This window comes from Solanum pennellii, chromosome 1, assembly GCF_001406875.1.
Source record: "Solanum pennellii chromosome 1, SPENNV200".
Classification (NCBI taxonomy): domain Eukaryota; kingdom Viridiplantae; phylum Streptophyta; class Magnoliopsida; order Solanales; family Solanaceae; genus Solanum; species Solanum pennellii.
The window spans coordinates 74837090-74852911 of record NC_028637.1 but is presented as its reverse complement, the minus strand read 5'-3'; the positions used below and the strand labels follow the sequence as shown (position 1 = coordinate 74852911).

At 36.4% G+C, this 15822-nt stretch overlaps 1 protein-coding gene across 1 annotated transcript; it reads right to left on the bottom strand.

Moving 5' to 3' along the window:
* Positions 1-413: 413 nt before the first annotated feature.
* LOC107007795 lies at positions 414-9605 on the bottom strand. The gene is made up of 16 exons (XM_015206576.2): positions 9197-9605; positions 8518-8712; positions 7516-7590; positions 7240-7407; positions 6797-6960; positions 5810-6028; positions 5281-5407; positions 4513-4701; positions 3864-3950; positions 3557-3717; positions 2367-2486; positions 1373-1598; positions 1212-1271; positions 965-1138; positions 779-888; positions 414-687 (listed from the first exon to the last, which is right to left on the bottom strand). The coding sequence occupies exons 1-16, from the start codon at positions 9383-9385 to the stop codon at positions 522-524; spliced, it is 2430 nt and encodes an 809-aa protein (XP_015062062.1). The 5' UTR covers positions 9386-9605; the 3' UTR covers positions 414-521.
* Positions 9606-15822: the final 6217 nt, after the last annotated feature.

Here is a 15822-nt window from a genome sequence, read left to right as displayed (position 1 = left end):
AACGCCATATTGATAAATCATATATCTTCATCTTTAGCATTAATAAATCATATATCTTCATCTTTCATTAGAAGTAAATTTTATTTTTATAAACTTTTGAATACACAAATTTTATAAAAATATATTAAACAATCATAGTAGTAAGTAGTAACTAGTTTTTTTTAATACAGTTCTTTCGCACTAGGAACAACAATTCATTCCAAGTATAAGTAATTTTGCTTTGGCAAATAATTAAAATGATGAATCTTACCAAAATATGAATTTATGGGTCAAATTTTACATTAAAAATTTTTGGAAATCTATTATGTTTTCAAATAAATTGAAATTTGACATCATGATTTTCCATCGCATGTCCAAATGCAACCTTAGTTTCAATTGCAAACAACGCAACTGTAAAGATAACTTGACACACATTGGCAAAACGTCTTTGATGAAATATTGGCACAAAATCTTGATCATATTTTATCTTACTATTTCCTTGAAAATTTTATGTGAACTAATAATAGGAATTCTTCGTGAAATTAACGTACTGGAGATGAAAAGAAGATTACAACGAAATACACGAAAAATCCAGCTAATAGAATACCAACGTAAACTAAATTCTGAGAAGACTGCACAGGAAGCTTGTATTCAATACTGCAGCATTTCATTTTCTCTCTCTCAGAAGCCAAAATATGTTCCACATACCTAAATATTAGAAAATTCAACAATCCACAACATAAGAACCTATACGAAAATTCCTAATCTAAAAGGGATAAAAGTTTCATGTGTAACTTACTGCTGAGTGAAAATGGAGCTTTGCAGGATATCTGAACTGTTTGAGTGTGCTTCTTGCAAGCGATGATCATACAGTAGGGAAGACAATTCTACGAGTTGTTCCTCAAGGTTCTGTTATTCGATTAAGTCAGCATATGCCAAAAAGCTACAACTAGATTTACCAAGTATAGGAAAAGTAATTACTTACATCCAAATATTTTTCGAGACGATCAACCAACTCATGGGGGAATGGTTCAGGCAAGTTGGTAGTCTTTTTATAGAACTTCTCCAGCCATAAGTCGGTGCTTGTTTTGTTCTTTTTACCCTTCACAGGCTCACCAAGAGGAGTTTTCAGATGTTCTGCAGCAAAAACTTGTACAGCCTAGGAGGAAAAGAGATGGACAGATAAATACAGGTTAGAGCAAAAGAGTTAGGTGAATGACAACTAGAAGTACCTCTGATGTCTCCCTGATCCGGTGAAGGGCTGAATCGACACGTGCATATATTGTGTTCCTCTGCAGGTGATGGTAAATGATGACAGTTTAGTTTATGCGAGTTACAATCACATCTACATCATGTAGAAAGTGACGAGCAGATAGTGAAGAGAATAACACACCAGGGCGACATCCTTGAGCAATTGACTGACTTGTGAAGTGTTAGAGAATGGTCCAAATGGGTGGCAACCAGTTGCCCAGAGCCAATTTACAACAGGCCTTTCATGCACATGAGAAGCCTTTTCATATGGAGCACTCAACCCACCCACAACAGAAGCCAGTCCTGCCAATATATGTTGTTGGGCTAGCATTGGAATAGCATGCCTTCGCTCTATTTCTGAAACATAGCTGTCAAATACCAACAGGAAGCAAGTAAAGATCCCCAAACTAGATGCATGCAAGGAGAATAAACATCAGAAAACATTTAATGGAAGATTAGTAAGTTCACTAATGAAATAATTTGAGGTAGTCTTCTTTTACCATATTTTGTGTTTCTCATAAATGTATTAGACTTAAAACATAAAAACCATAATAATGCTTCTGATGAAGAGAGAAATAGTCTAGAGAAATTGCATGCAAAATCTTTTAGATGCCTAAAGAACGAATACAGGAGAATACGAGGGAGGCAATGGAAATAAAATCTTGCTATATACTTGGGAGTATGGTTCTCAATGACATTTCTTCTATAATTGTTTTCTGTAGTCAGTCCAATCAGCAAAAAGTTAGGCTGGTTGGAGATCAGAAGTCATCAATCTCCATTAAATAGAATAAGATAAAGAGTAAATTTGTTATCAGGGTCTTGCAGCATTCTATTGACATACTCTGATACGAATGGTCGCAATGTCAATTTTAAATACTAATTAAAATCTAAACTGACTTTACTAGATTTATAATTTAATTGAGGCCAGGAAGACAGAACCAAGGAACTGCCACTACTTTAGTAGAAAGAGGTTGCTGCAGCTAAAATATTGCCAACAAAAGAAACTTAAAGCTATCTCCTACCCCTGATAGATTAAAAGTTCCATGATTGTAGTATACAGTAAAAATCCATACTGAAGGACACCAAAACAAACAAGATAATAAAAGCAATGAAAACGGAGTAAACACGTCACCCACCTCAAAGGTATCTTATCATTCTGATGTTGGAGTACAATAACTACATCTTTACTTGTCCAAACAAGACTTTCCTCTTCCATCATAAGATGTTCATCCACATCAGCTAAAGATAGAACAAACCTGTAAACAAGGAGGATATTGTTAGAGCATGGCACTCTTGTTCAAAATGGCGGCAATAGGAGAAAAAAGTTCTGGAATTTAGGGTTAGAACTTTTTGATCTTGTTGGGCAATTTTTATGTCGGTGAAAAATCAAAATGTAGAGAACCTGCTTTATTGAATATTGGATGGAGATAAGCCTAGATGGAGCAAAAGGGGTAGTGAGGATTCATATAACTGACCCTGGCTAGGTTGGGACCAAGGCTTGGTTATTTATGTATCTATTCATCGTCAAAAAAGTAAAAGAAAAGAAATTAAACTTAAAAAGAAATAATCAGAACAGCCAAATAGAAGAGACATGTAATAAAGACGATGCTTTTTTGGCATTTCTGATATATATATCATCCAATAATTCAGCAACCAAATTGCTATACGGTCAACTATGTTAAATGGAACAGCATGCAGTACAAGTTTGTTTTCATTGTTAAATCTTACTCAAGATATAAATAAAAGATGACAACAGGCATAGTGTAATAAGATATTGTTGCTATCCATGAAGTCCAATATCCAAGACCAATTCAATGATTAATGCAGAAGCATATGAAGAGCATACCTAATTATTGAGTGCAATAGGTAAAGAGGTTCATTACATAAAAAAAACACAAGCTCCTGAAGATCAAAGACAAGTCTTTTAGCAGAACTAGTAAATGTTACTGAGCAAAAAGGTTCATTACATGAAATACACACAATTAAGAACAAGTCTTTTAGCAGAACTAGTGATTGGTGACTGAGTAAAGAAAGAAAGTTCCCAAGGCTATGATCTAGTGGTAAGAGGGCAGTGGATAGGCGCACGTCACTGGTTTGAACCCTGCAAAGAGACAAAACTTGGTATTTAAGTGGAGAAGGGTAGAGGGGTATGCTCAATATCCACCGAGTCGAGACTCGCATTACCGATTTGTATAGCGATATTTCTGATGTGTTCATTCAGTATCTGAACTCAGAAGACAATGTCAAACATGAAAGAGATAACATCAACAACAGTTATAAGCAATCAAGAAAAGGCCTCAGTGAAATAAAAGGTTATTGCGCTCACACTGGAATGACTCTGGTACCATATGTGCGGTGCAGATCACCTTGCTTCTTCTTTTTTACTGCTCTTTTCTTCTCCTTCTTTCGATTCTGGTTATAAGTAGACCAGATAGGTTTATGCTTTAATACGGAATCACTTGTACCATCATTCTCATCCATCCAGTGCTAGAAAAAAAGAACACAGATTTAGAACAATAAGGTAAGAAGTAAAAGCTATATGCATGTGCAAGTTGCAACGGATAAATATCGATACAAGGCATATAGGAGTGTTCTGCAGAATATTTGCAAGGCAAGGAAATGGAGAAACCAACCTGGCGGAGAAAAAATTTACTTGAGAGTGAAGGGTCAGAAACCTCAAGTAAACCAGCAGCTAGCACATCTGCGGATCGTTCCATCTCCTGCATTTATCAATTGCATAGAGAACTTTATGTTATAAGAAACTCCTAATAACCAATCTGACAAAAATATCAGAAGACCAAAACAAATGAATAAATGAACAAAAGATTAATAGAGACATCAGATAACAATCAAGAACTGACAACCCCTGGAGATGTGGTAAAAATAGAGGGATGTCAGTAACAGATACTCCCTCCGCTTCAACTTGTTTGTCTGGTTTTGACTTGACATGGAGTTTAAGAAAGTAAATAAGACTTTTGAATCTTGTCTTCTTAAACTAAAGATATGTAGAATGCACCAAAATGCCCTTTAATCTTGTGGTCTTAAGCATGTGGAAAGAAGAATTAAAGAGTTGCCAAAAAAGGAAAAAGAACATTCTTTTTGAAAGGATTAAAAAGGAAAGTAAGACAAACAAATTGAAACGAAGAAAGTACACCATTTGCCTACTGAAACAATTTGAAGACCTTTTCTCACATATAATCTTAATGCATTTCACATCCAACTGCATTTATTATTTCAATTGGAGGTAACATACAAAAGGGAAAAGGAAAATAAGGAAACCACCTCTCTAAGGATCGCACCATCAAGATATGTCTTTGTATGTACATGGAAACGTCCATCCTTCTTTGTTTCTTGAAGGGAATGACCCCGCATGGCTTTTGAAACAGCTATAGCCAATTTCTCATGGCGATGCAAAGCATGTGAACCTCCAATCATTACTACTTCCTGTTCTTTGTGAAGCATTTTCTTCACCTGAAGGTCAAAAACTAAAAGTTCATAATTCATGTATGGTCCTGGTTCCATCTAAATTGTAAGATTTTGTTCTGTTGGGTACCAACATTGTTAGACTCAGAAAATACATAAGGGAAACTAAAAAAAAATACAGCGAGAGAAAATTGGTAAGGGAAATAGACTTAACGACTAAAGAACAATTATCCTAAACCTTTTATTTTCTTTGTCACAAAAGAAAAATAGCCTAATTTAAACAGCAAGGATAGGATTAACATCTCAACACTAAAGTAGCAGTCAAAATCTACTTCCGCCCTCCTCCTTTTGATAAGTAAGCAAGTATCAGTCTTTAAAATGACATCTCTACCAGTAAGGATTGATGTCAAGTATAATAAGAAAGTAAATATCTGTTTCATCAACATCTGAAAGCTTTACAAGTAGTTTTGAAAAGAAACATAATTTAAAGTTTCCTAAACATTGTTTAGTGCAAAAGCAACAACATTTTCAACTCGGTCACAAAACGAATAACATATCAACCATCCAAGTCACTGGATACGCAGAAAAGCATCATAAGAGATCAGGATAATGAGGTAAAAATTTTACCTCCGCTTCAATTGCTCCAACGTCAAGACTATAGTTATAGCCCTTTGTCATGATATTGAAGCGATTATGATTTTGAAGGACAATGATAGGGATAAGCAACCTTGTTGTCATATCAACAGTTTCAAACCTAATGAATACATGATTAAAACACTAAGATTGTATTAGAAGAAAGAACAAAAATGATCTATAACTGCTACAAATATGAGCACAGAGAAAGCAGGGGGCAGGGACATTATCTGTAATCATCCTTTTTTTTTTCTTTTTTTTTATCCGTAATCATTCTATATGACAAAAATAAACACATCTAATCCTCAGGATGGTATCTTCATAAGTATGCAAAGAAACAGATAGATCTGCAATTACCAATGCCTTCTAGTTTTCTTCCTCTTAAATGTGATATTCATTAACTATTAGGGTTCAAGAATCAAATACATGCTTAAAACTTATCAAGAGCTTTCAGAACCATGATAACCATCATCAAAAGTAACCCGAACAGTCTAACCTTGTGTAAGGAAATAAAAGACTTTACCTAACATCCGGAGCTATGACATGTTCAATGGTGGTTGCAACTAGAGAGGCAAGCTGCCCAACAAAAATATCAGCAGCAGCATGCTCAGTTACTACACCTGATCCTTTGTGAAGCACAACGTTCCGCAAACGCGGCAATGATCTGGAACTAATGCTTCCTTCTTCAGTTTCAATCTTTCCATAAGTGCAAGGACCTGCTGAGAGGTCAACCACAACAAACCTGAAATAATAATGCCAGAAAACTCAAACTTCTGTACAACAGGTTAAAGACAATTGAACTTTCAACTGATTTATCAGAGTTACAATTGAAAATATGATTCAACGACAATAAGGTATCTTAACAAAATATGAGATCTAAAAACAAATTGACGAAAACCAAAAAGGAAGCCAGGTTCGCTAGACCACTAGACAGTCTACGAAGAAAGTGAGATTGGCTGCAACATTTCACAGAACCATTATTAACTTTTAATTCTAAGTTATAGAAAACCCATCACCTTTTACCTCCACTACTTGTTCCTGTCCCAAACAGAAAATCTTGCTCCCATATGTAAGTTACTACAGGGGCTTAAACCTTCTGAGAATACATAAAGAAGCTAAAAAGACTGAAGGTACATAGGCATCCAGACAAAGAAAGAAATTAATCATCAACTTTTTATGCCACGTGATCACAAGATCTGTAGCTTTTAACTCACAGTAGAGATATTAAAACTGCAGAAGTCTAAGCAATTCACAAAGAACACTTTAAAAGAAAATAGGATGCTCGGGCTAAAGATACACATTTGATTCCCACCATAGGGTCAATCTTGAGCCACAAATCAATTAGCATATGAAGGCAGACCTAAAGGTGCAATACTATTATCCAACTAGCAGATGCTCAGTAATTATCTTGTGTAAAGGGCACATTTTGTTATCCCTTATCCGTTCTCTGTATAAACTAAGAGAACTGTTTCAACATCAAGTATAACGTACGATATAAAACCAGCAATACCTGCCAGACCCAAGCCAAACCTGAGAAGCTCCCCCTCCATTATAACGATAGCGATATATGTAATCTCCTTCTTGTTTTTTCATCTCTTCCTCGTTAAGTTGTGTAATTCTTCCATACATTAAACTGTCCAGGTCAATGTCCGTGTTCCTTGGATCCAATCTTACCTGCAGTGAAGTTCCCATGGTAACAACAGTCAATTAATGTCCCTATTCAACACTCAGAAAAAGAAACTTAGTGAATTAAGGTTTGAAGTCTGATGTAATGGGTTAGTGTGCAACAACTGACTTCTCGACAAGGACGAACAACAATCAAAGTTAATGAGAAGTAAAAACTTAAAATTTTCTTGACAAATATTATGGAAAAAGGTCAACCTGAACACTTCGTATCCTTCAGTAATAAAATCAAACAAATCAAGAATTTGATGGTCAAGTTTGCCCACATACCTTATCAAAGTTAACAATAAAGATTACAGTAGGCCATGGTCTATCCATCTCTTCAGCAGACTGCCCCCAACTTTCAAGATCAAATAGGTAAGAATAAAGTTTCTGAAATTCTGGTTCCACGGCAGTTGCCTCAACTTCAAAAAGGGGAACTTCTCTTCCAAAATCAGTCTACAAATCAGAAAACAGGTTGACATTTGATTTTGATTTTATGAAGTAGAAACTTAAAATAGGAGAATCTGAGACAAATTCAGAATTAAGATTATCTGGTACAGTCACCTCTCTTGCATTTCCAGCAGGCACCATTGCTGCCTTAAGTGCTTTCTCCAAAGCTATTAGTTCTGGCTGTCCAGCCTGCAGCAACAGGTGACACCAGAATCACAACAGTAACCATAAATTATTAGCACCAACCATTCCATTTTCATCTTCGGAACATCTTAAAGAGTACTCCGAACATCTTTCTTTTTTTATTTTGCTCAGTCATTTATCAAAAAATCTAAACTTTTTATTCATCGTATATTTAGGCAAGGGACACAAACATATAATTAACAGCAAGGACTACATCCATTTCCAGTTGAGGTTTCCTTCTCCATTTATCTGATGAAGGACAACTCTTCTCTCATTGGATCCCCAGTAAGTGAATGTTTAAGTTCGATTAAGTTAATAATTCCTGCCTTACATATCTAGATTACAACAACTTCCGTTTAGAGATAATTTATTGTTTTTGAGATAAATGATAAATCTAGATTACAACTACTGCCAAGCTGCATCCCAAATTACTATAAATCACTATTGGGATATGAAAAAAAGGAGGAGTTATTTTGTTGTTTTTTTTATTGTTCAAAATGAAACTAGAATTTTGTCTTATTGCTAGGAATAAGCCATCATCTCAGTTTGAAAACCTCGAGAAATTAGGCCATCTAACTTCTATCTAGTGGTAAAGTTTCAAATTTAAATGCCACAAAAGAAGTTCTTGATATCCTTAATATTAGGATCTTGTTTGCTTAGAACAAAGGAATCCAAGCCGATATTGGCTAATCAATCATTTTGAGGCATAAGATTTGTGAATGGATAACAGAGAAATATTCATAGGATTGTTACCATTTCTTCAAAGAACATCATAGAAAAGCAACCAATAGTGAGAAAGCAGTAATCATGACTATAGTGTAGCTCTATTCAAAATTAGAAGAGATCTCCGAACATAACACGAAAACAACCATGATTCTAAAAGCACCATGGCAAAATGGTACAAGCATAAATCATAGAAGGGAGAAGGCTCACCGGAAATGTATTATATACTAAGTGATGCTCAATATCAAGTGGTTGGCCTGTCTCCAAACACGAGGGTCTATGAGATGGGAAACTGACTTTCAGAAACTCCTCCAGCTTTGGAGAATCTAATGCGTACCTATAACCCCCATCACCACTAAAACCAACAAGAACTATGTTGACTTCCAGAGGGACTTGAAATGGAACCTGTACAATACTAACACGATTAGGCATCGGAACAAAGCTTTTATATGGAGAGAATTTGAAAAAGTAAATAGCCTGCATTATAATCTCAAGTCATCAATTTTCTGGCCCTGAGGATCGCCCGTAGCCTATTATCTATTCCCCTCGTGAATGAACATATAGATCAATTTTGGGCCAAGCCACAGTGCTAGTACCTAAATTACATTGTAAAAATTTAAAGTTGCAATGTATAGGACTTCAGAGTTGACTGATAACAAAATAGAACAAAAGCAATTACAGGCATACCATGAATTTGAACGATCACAAACACATACAAAAATAAAAATTGGGAGATTTTCAGTCAAATTCAATACGAACTTCGAACAAATTTGACTAAATTCCCACTCCAGTTTAAGCAGTGAGCCAGCTAGTGGATAAAATCACAACTTTTTCCATGAATTTTGAAATAAATATTTACTCTAATATAATTTAAGAATATGAGATCTACCTCGGCACGAGAATGAAGCATTTGACGAACTTCCGATCGAACGTTTTCTTTAACGTCTTGAAAAGCTCCATGGTGCCACTGTTGGTGACCAGGATCTCTACGATAGGCTTGAGATGCTGATTCTGATAGCGTCGAGAACAGACTCAGTGCAACTATTGCTACACAGAAACAGCTTGTTATTGGAACCATCTGAACTTTCTATTTCTCTTTCCTTCTCAAAGATGTAGCATTTGAATGCGGTTGAGCCGAAAACGGTATCGGCAGAACAGAGTTCAGTTCTCCGGCGAGAAGAATCGCCTTCCCCGGTGGCCGGTAATGTTTGAGCCCGTTTCACTGGAGAAGAATTGACGGACGGAGACTGAGTGAGCTTAACTAAAATTCCACTAGTGTCCCTGTTCTGTTACATTTTCTATTTTACGTTTTCTCTACTCCCGTGTGAGTCCATTTACAATACGGGCCAGACGGGTCTCGTCAAGCCTGTCCTTCAAGAGGCCCGATATGGTTTTGAGAAATTTGTATAATATAATTTAAAGTAACTTTTACGTATGACAAAAATAAAGATCATACGACATCTATTGTTATGGATCAACCAACACAAGTATATGAGGCACAAGTCAGTGGTGGAATTGATAGTGGGCCTAGCAAAATTAGGAAAAGTCATCGACTTAAAAAGCCCAACAAAAAGCTTCAAGACTATGTCTTAGGCTAAGGGGGACACAAGCACGTGAGAAGCATAAAAATGACAAGAAAAGTCTGTTATATGCAACAGGAATATTATAGTAGTGGGCAAGCAAGAAGTGATAGCAACATTCTCTGAATTCTCATCTTAATTCTTCTAACTTCTTTCACCTCCTTCTATCTTGTTGTTTAGTATTTCTTTTCTACTGCAACTGCTTCATTGAGAGCGAACTATCCAATTTCACTACTGTATTAGTTCTTCTTGAGTAATCAAATTAAGTTTTGCTATTGTTCCTTTATTTGGGTTGAACTTTGTTCCAATTGGTGCTTTCATCGTTATACTCCATGGATACTTCTAAAAAAATAGATTCTGATGTTCCGTTGGATTCTTCGTTTGAGTTTACAGTGCTATCAACACGTTTGGTCAACTCGAGTGAGCTAGTACAACATTTTATCTCAACGATTGCTGCTCGATCCACTGTTGTTGACCCTGTTCGTCCACGACATGCAAATGTGTGTTTATCTGCTAGATCTAATTCTTCTGGTGCACTCACAGTTCGACACAAACCAACGACGGTGGAACTTAGTCATTTTAATGGGCAAAACGTTGATGTGTGGTTGTTTCAAGTTGAGCATTATTTCGAATTTCATTCCATCTTTCATGTTCATCAACTTTCTTTGGCGTCATTCCATTTGGAGGGTGAAGCCCTCGATTGGTATCACTGGATGTTTCGCAACAAGCAACTCTTTGATTGGACGAATTTTGTAAGAAGCTTCATCTTCGATTTCAGGATAGGTCCTTGTGTTCTCCGGAAGGCAGACTCTCTAAGCTTGTACAAACGTCCACAGTGGCAGAGTTCCGAGCTAGGTTTGAAGCTATCTTTAATGATACGGTACACTTGCCTGATGAGTTTTTGTTTAGGTTTTTTATTTCGGGCCTCCGATTGGATATTCAGGATGAAGTCATTATTTGAGAGCCCACTTCCTAAGAAAAGGCCATACGTTTAGCCCAAATGTATGAGCAGAAGTTTAACTATGCTAAAGGCCCGATTTGTCCTGCTTTTGCGGGAACTCAACCCCTTTTACCGATCCTACTACTTCGTCTCCTATGACTCTATCTAAACCAGCTGTTACTCCATCTATCTTTTCTAAAATTCCCTTCAAGCGTCTTTCAGCCTTTAAGCTCCAGGCTAGACGAAAAAAAAGGTTGTTCTACAATTATGATTAGAAATACACCATTGGACACAAATGCAAGGCACTTTGTTAGTTACTAGTTTTGGAGGAGTCATCTGAATCCTCAATTAAGTTACCCGAGTCTTTTTGTCCTGAGGATTTCATAGCAGAAGAACTACAATGCTTGGAGGTTCGAGCTCATTCCACTATTTCTTATCACGCTTTGTTTGGTGGTACATCTCATGCTACCCTCGCTTTAATGGTCATGTACAGGGTTCCCCAGTGCAAGTGTTGGTCGATGGCGGAGCACAAATAACTTTGTGCAAGCGGGAGTTGCAAAAATTCTAAATATGTCTATTGAGCGAACACCTTCATTCAGTGGTGGTGGGTGATGGTCAATGTCTACGCTTTGATGGGGTGGTTTGACTAGTCCCTTTGTCAATCTAAGGGTGTGATTTTGTGCTTGACTTGTATGTCCTTTCTCTACACGGTGCAGATATTGTTTTGGGCGTATTTTGGTTGAGTTCATTGGGCCAATTCTACAATATTACTCTCGACGTCTCTTTGAGTTCTCCCTGAAGGGATAAAAGTATATCTAGATTAGAGAGCCTTCAGATAAGGCTCAACCACGACTTTGTGAGACTAATGCAGTGTCTTTTTACTTTTGGCTCCAGGTAATGACAACTAAGAATCCAGATCCACCTCCTTCTCCACCTGAGTAGGACTTATTTTAGCTTTTTATACGTATGTGTTTTCAAACCTCAACAATGACAACCAGCGCGAGAACTTGATCATGTTATCCATCTTAATCCGGGGTCAGGACCAGTCAATGTTAAACCCTACAGGTACCCTTATTTTCAAAAGAACATAATGGAACAATTAGTTGCTAATATGCTTAATGATGGAAGCATCCGTCTTAGCACTAGTCCCTTTTCTTCGCCTGTTTTGTTAGTCCGCAAGAAGGATGACACTTGGCGATTTTATGTAGACTATTTTGCCTTGAATGCCATTACTCTAAGGGATATATTTCCTATTCCAACTATCGATAAACTTTTTGATGAACTACATGGTGAAACTTATTTTTCTAAGTTGGATTTACTGTCTGGTTACCATCATATATGTGATCGCGCTAAGGATGTGGTTAAAACAATTTTTTGCACTCATGAAGGGCATTATGAATTCCTTGTGATGTCATTTGGCTTATGTAATGCTCCTTCTACATTTCAAGCTACAATAAATTCCATCTTTTGGTTGTTGCTTTGTTGTTGTCTTTCGGTATTTTTTATGATATTCTGGTTTATAATCAGACTTGGGAACATCATTTGCAGCATCTAACTCATGTTCTCTAGATTCTTCATGAGCATAAATTAGTGGCTAAACGTTCTAAATGCTTATTGGGCAACCTCAGGTCGACTATCTTGGTCATGTCATTTCTAGTAAGGGTTAAGCAATTGACCTTTCCAAAGTATCGGCTATCTAGAGTGGCCAGTTCCAACAAATGTGAAAAGGGTGCGGAGTTTCTTAGGGCTCACTAAATATTATAGGCGTTTCATGAAGCAATATGCCACAATTGCTACTCCTTTAACTGATTTACTTAAAAAAGAACCTTATAAGTGGGGAAATATTCCCCAATTGGCATTTGATACTTTGAAGGACAAGTTGAGTTGCACTCCAGTCTTGATATTACTAGACTTCACAGAAGAATTTCACGTGGAAACTGATGCCTCTGGTATTTGTGTGGGGCTTGTCTCAGTAAGGCCATCCTATTGCATTTTAACGCCAGAAGTTATGTCCTAGAATGCAAAAGGCATCGACCTGCCATTAGGAGATGTACACTATTACTCAAGCTGTCAGTAAATGGAGGCAATATTTAGGAAGAAGTTTTACAATCATTACAGACCAACAATCACTCAAAAATCTGATGGAGCAAGTTATTCAGACAGCTAAGCAGCAACAATGGTTAGGAAAGTTGGTTGAGTTTGATTTTCGAATTGTGTATCTCACTGGGAAGCTTAATAAGGCAGCTGATGCACTTTCTCGTCATGTTGAGGGACTTTAAATGCGTTATCAGTGAGAAATTTTGACTGGATTGATGAAATTCGAGTGGCCACCCAATCTCATCCAGAAATGCTTACTATTAAGCATGACATTGAGCGCGAAACTGCCACTTATTCTGATTATGTCCTTCGAGAAGGGTTATTATTTCTTAAAGTCATTTTCATTTGTCTCCTATTGGTGGGCATGCAGGGATTGCTCGAACTATTCATCGTCTCTCGTCTAATTTTTATTGGCACCATATGCGACGAGATGTACAAGTTTTTGTTACAACATACCAAGTTTGTCAACAAATGAAGTACATGAATTGCAACCCTACAGGTTTGTTGTAACCTCTACCCATACCGAATGTGATATTTGAGGAGATCACTATGGACTTCATCACCTGCCTTCCGAGTTCTAAGGGGAAGACCACAATCCTTACTATTGTAGACCGACTGTCTAAATATGGGCATTTCATTCCCTTTTCTATCCAAATTCACAACACATTCTTTTGTTTTTGCTTTTTTTTTCTAATGTCATTAAGCTTCATGGACCTCTGCGAGTTATTGTCCAGAAGTTTTCACTCTTTTTGGCAGGAAATCAATCTGCTCCAGAGAACCTCTTTTGCTATGAATACGGTGTATAACCCTCAAACTGATAGTCGATCCAAAGCCTTGAACAAGTACATTGAATAGTATCTCAGGTGTTTTGTTTCAGAGAGTCCTCACGAATGGGTACCAATGCTATCATGGGTTGAATTTTGGACAAGACCTCATTTCACTCATTTCATGGAATGACACCTTTTCAGGTATTGTATGGGGGGTGAGCCTCCTACTATTGCTCGTTATGTATTGGGAAGTGTTGCAGATGATTTAGTTGAAAAGTACATGCTGAATATGGATGACATTTTGGTGCTACTTAAGAACAACTTGTCCAAGGCTCAGATTCGAATGAAATTGTATGCTGATGCTCGTCGAAGAGATTGGCAGTTGGAAGTTGGTGATTGCGTGTTTGTGAAGCTCAAGCCATATAGGCAGCTTTCCCTTCATTTGCAACACCACCGCGAACTCGATAGGAAGTATTTTGGTCCCTATTAGGTGCTGAAACGAATTGGTGTTGTTGCATACAAATTCAATCTTCCGGCTGATGCGTGAATTCACCCTGTCTTACATATTTCTATGCTCAAGAAATGTGTAGGAACACCAAATGAAAAAGTAACACCCCTGATTCAAGTTCATGTGGGAGATCAACATACACTGAACCTTAAGGACAAGGTTCTCGATTGCGATAGGAGTATTATTATGGATCAACCAACCCAAGTATACGAGGCCCAAGTCAGTGGGGGAATTGAGAGTGGGTCTGGCAGAATTAGGAAAAGCCATCGACTTAAAAAGCCCAACAAAAAGCTACAAGACTATGTCTTAGGCTAAGGGGGGAAACAAACACGTGAGAAGCATAAAAATGACAAGAAAAGTATGTTATATGCAGCATAAATATCAGCGTAGTTAGCAAGAAAGAAGTGATAACAACATTCTCTGAATCCTCATCTTATTTCTTCTAAGTTCTCTCACCTCTTTCTATCTTGTTGTTTAGTATTTCTTTCCTACTGAGTAGAACATTCAATTTCACTACTGTATTAGTTCTTCTTGAGTAATCAAATTAAGTTTTGCTATTGTTCCTTTATTTGGGTTTAAGTTTGTTTCATAATTTCGCTTCATAGCAAACATAAATATGTATATTTTATTATACATATACAAAAAAACTGTTGTAACTTGTATAATTTGCTATACATATACAAAGAAACTAGTTATATAATTCGCTATACATATACAAAAGAAAGCAGTTGTATACAAAAGATCAATTGTATAATTTGTGTATGTATAAATCGAGAAAGAGAGAAAAAATAAAAGAAAATTGGGCAGGAGAATATATGTATTGTATAATTATAAGTATATAGGACTAAGATATACGTATTTGCATGTGTATATATGATTTTTTCTTGCTTTATACAAATAGAAACACAATTAAACATTACGTTTTCATTTGTATAAGTAAGAGTGACGAGCGGGATCTAGAAAAGTGGCAATCGATATGTGGGAAAAGGGAACAAAAATATATGTATATATACAATTTTTCTCGCTTTATACCAACACAAATGCATTTTATACATTTGTGTTTGTATAAAAGCGAGAGGGAGCGAGAGAGGGAGAGTGGCGAGCGAGAGTTTGAGGGAGACAATAATTTGGTACAGTGCACAATTAAATCAAAGAGCGGTTATCGCATTTAATTTGATTTATTAGTTTGTATTTATATATAAATTTCCCTATAATTTAATGGATAAATTTGAGGAATCACATAATTTTAATATGAAATTACAATCTATTCCTATTTATTTTTTGAATTACATGAACCCCTTAAAAATTAACCAATCCGGATACATAATATGCAGTTCAAATACATTAAAGAGTATTTTGGATACATTATAACATAAATCTGATACATTAAAAACTAGCTCGGATACATTAAAAATGTAATTCCCAGGTTTTGTTGTTATAGGAATGCTAAGGGGAAAAATTGGGACTTATTTTTTTTCCGGTAGTACTAGAATTTTCCCTACCTTATCAAAATTTGGAGGAATTTGGAGTCTTTAAGGTGTAATGAAATCTGGTACCAATCGGGTGGAGTAAATGTGAATTTGACTACATAATTGGTTAGATAACTCTTTAAGGAATTCGTAC

Bases quoted from the DNA above. Each gene is read 5' to 3' on its own strand.
- LOC107007795 (XM_015206576.2), bottom strand. From the start codon at position 9,385: ATGGTTCCAATAACAAGCTGTTTCTGTGTAGCAATAGTTGCACTGAGT. The intron at 3,718-3,863 runs GTTGGTTTCTCC...CTTTTTTTCTAG, and splicing joins GTAAATTTTTTCTCCGCCAG to CACTGGATGGATGAGAATGA. The intron at 1,139-1,211 runs GTACTTCTAGTT...TTTTCCTCCTAG, and splicing joins GGATCAGGGAGACATCAGAG to GCTGTACAAGTTTTTGCTGC.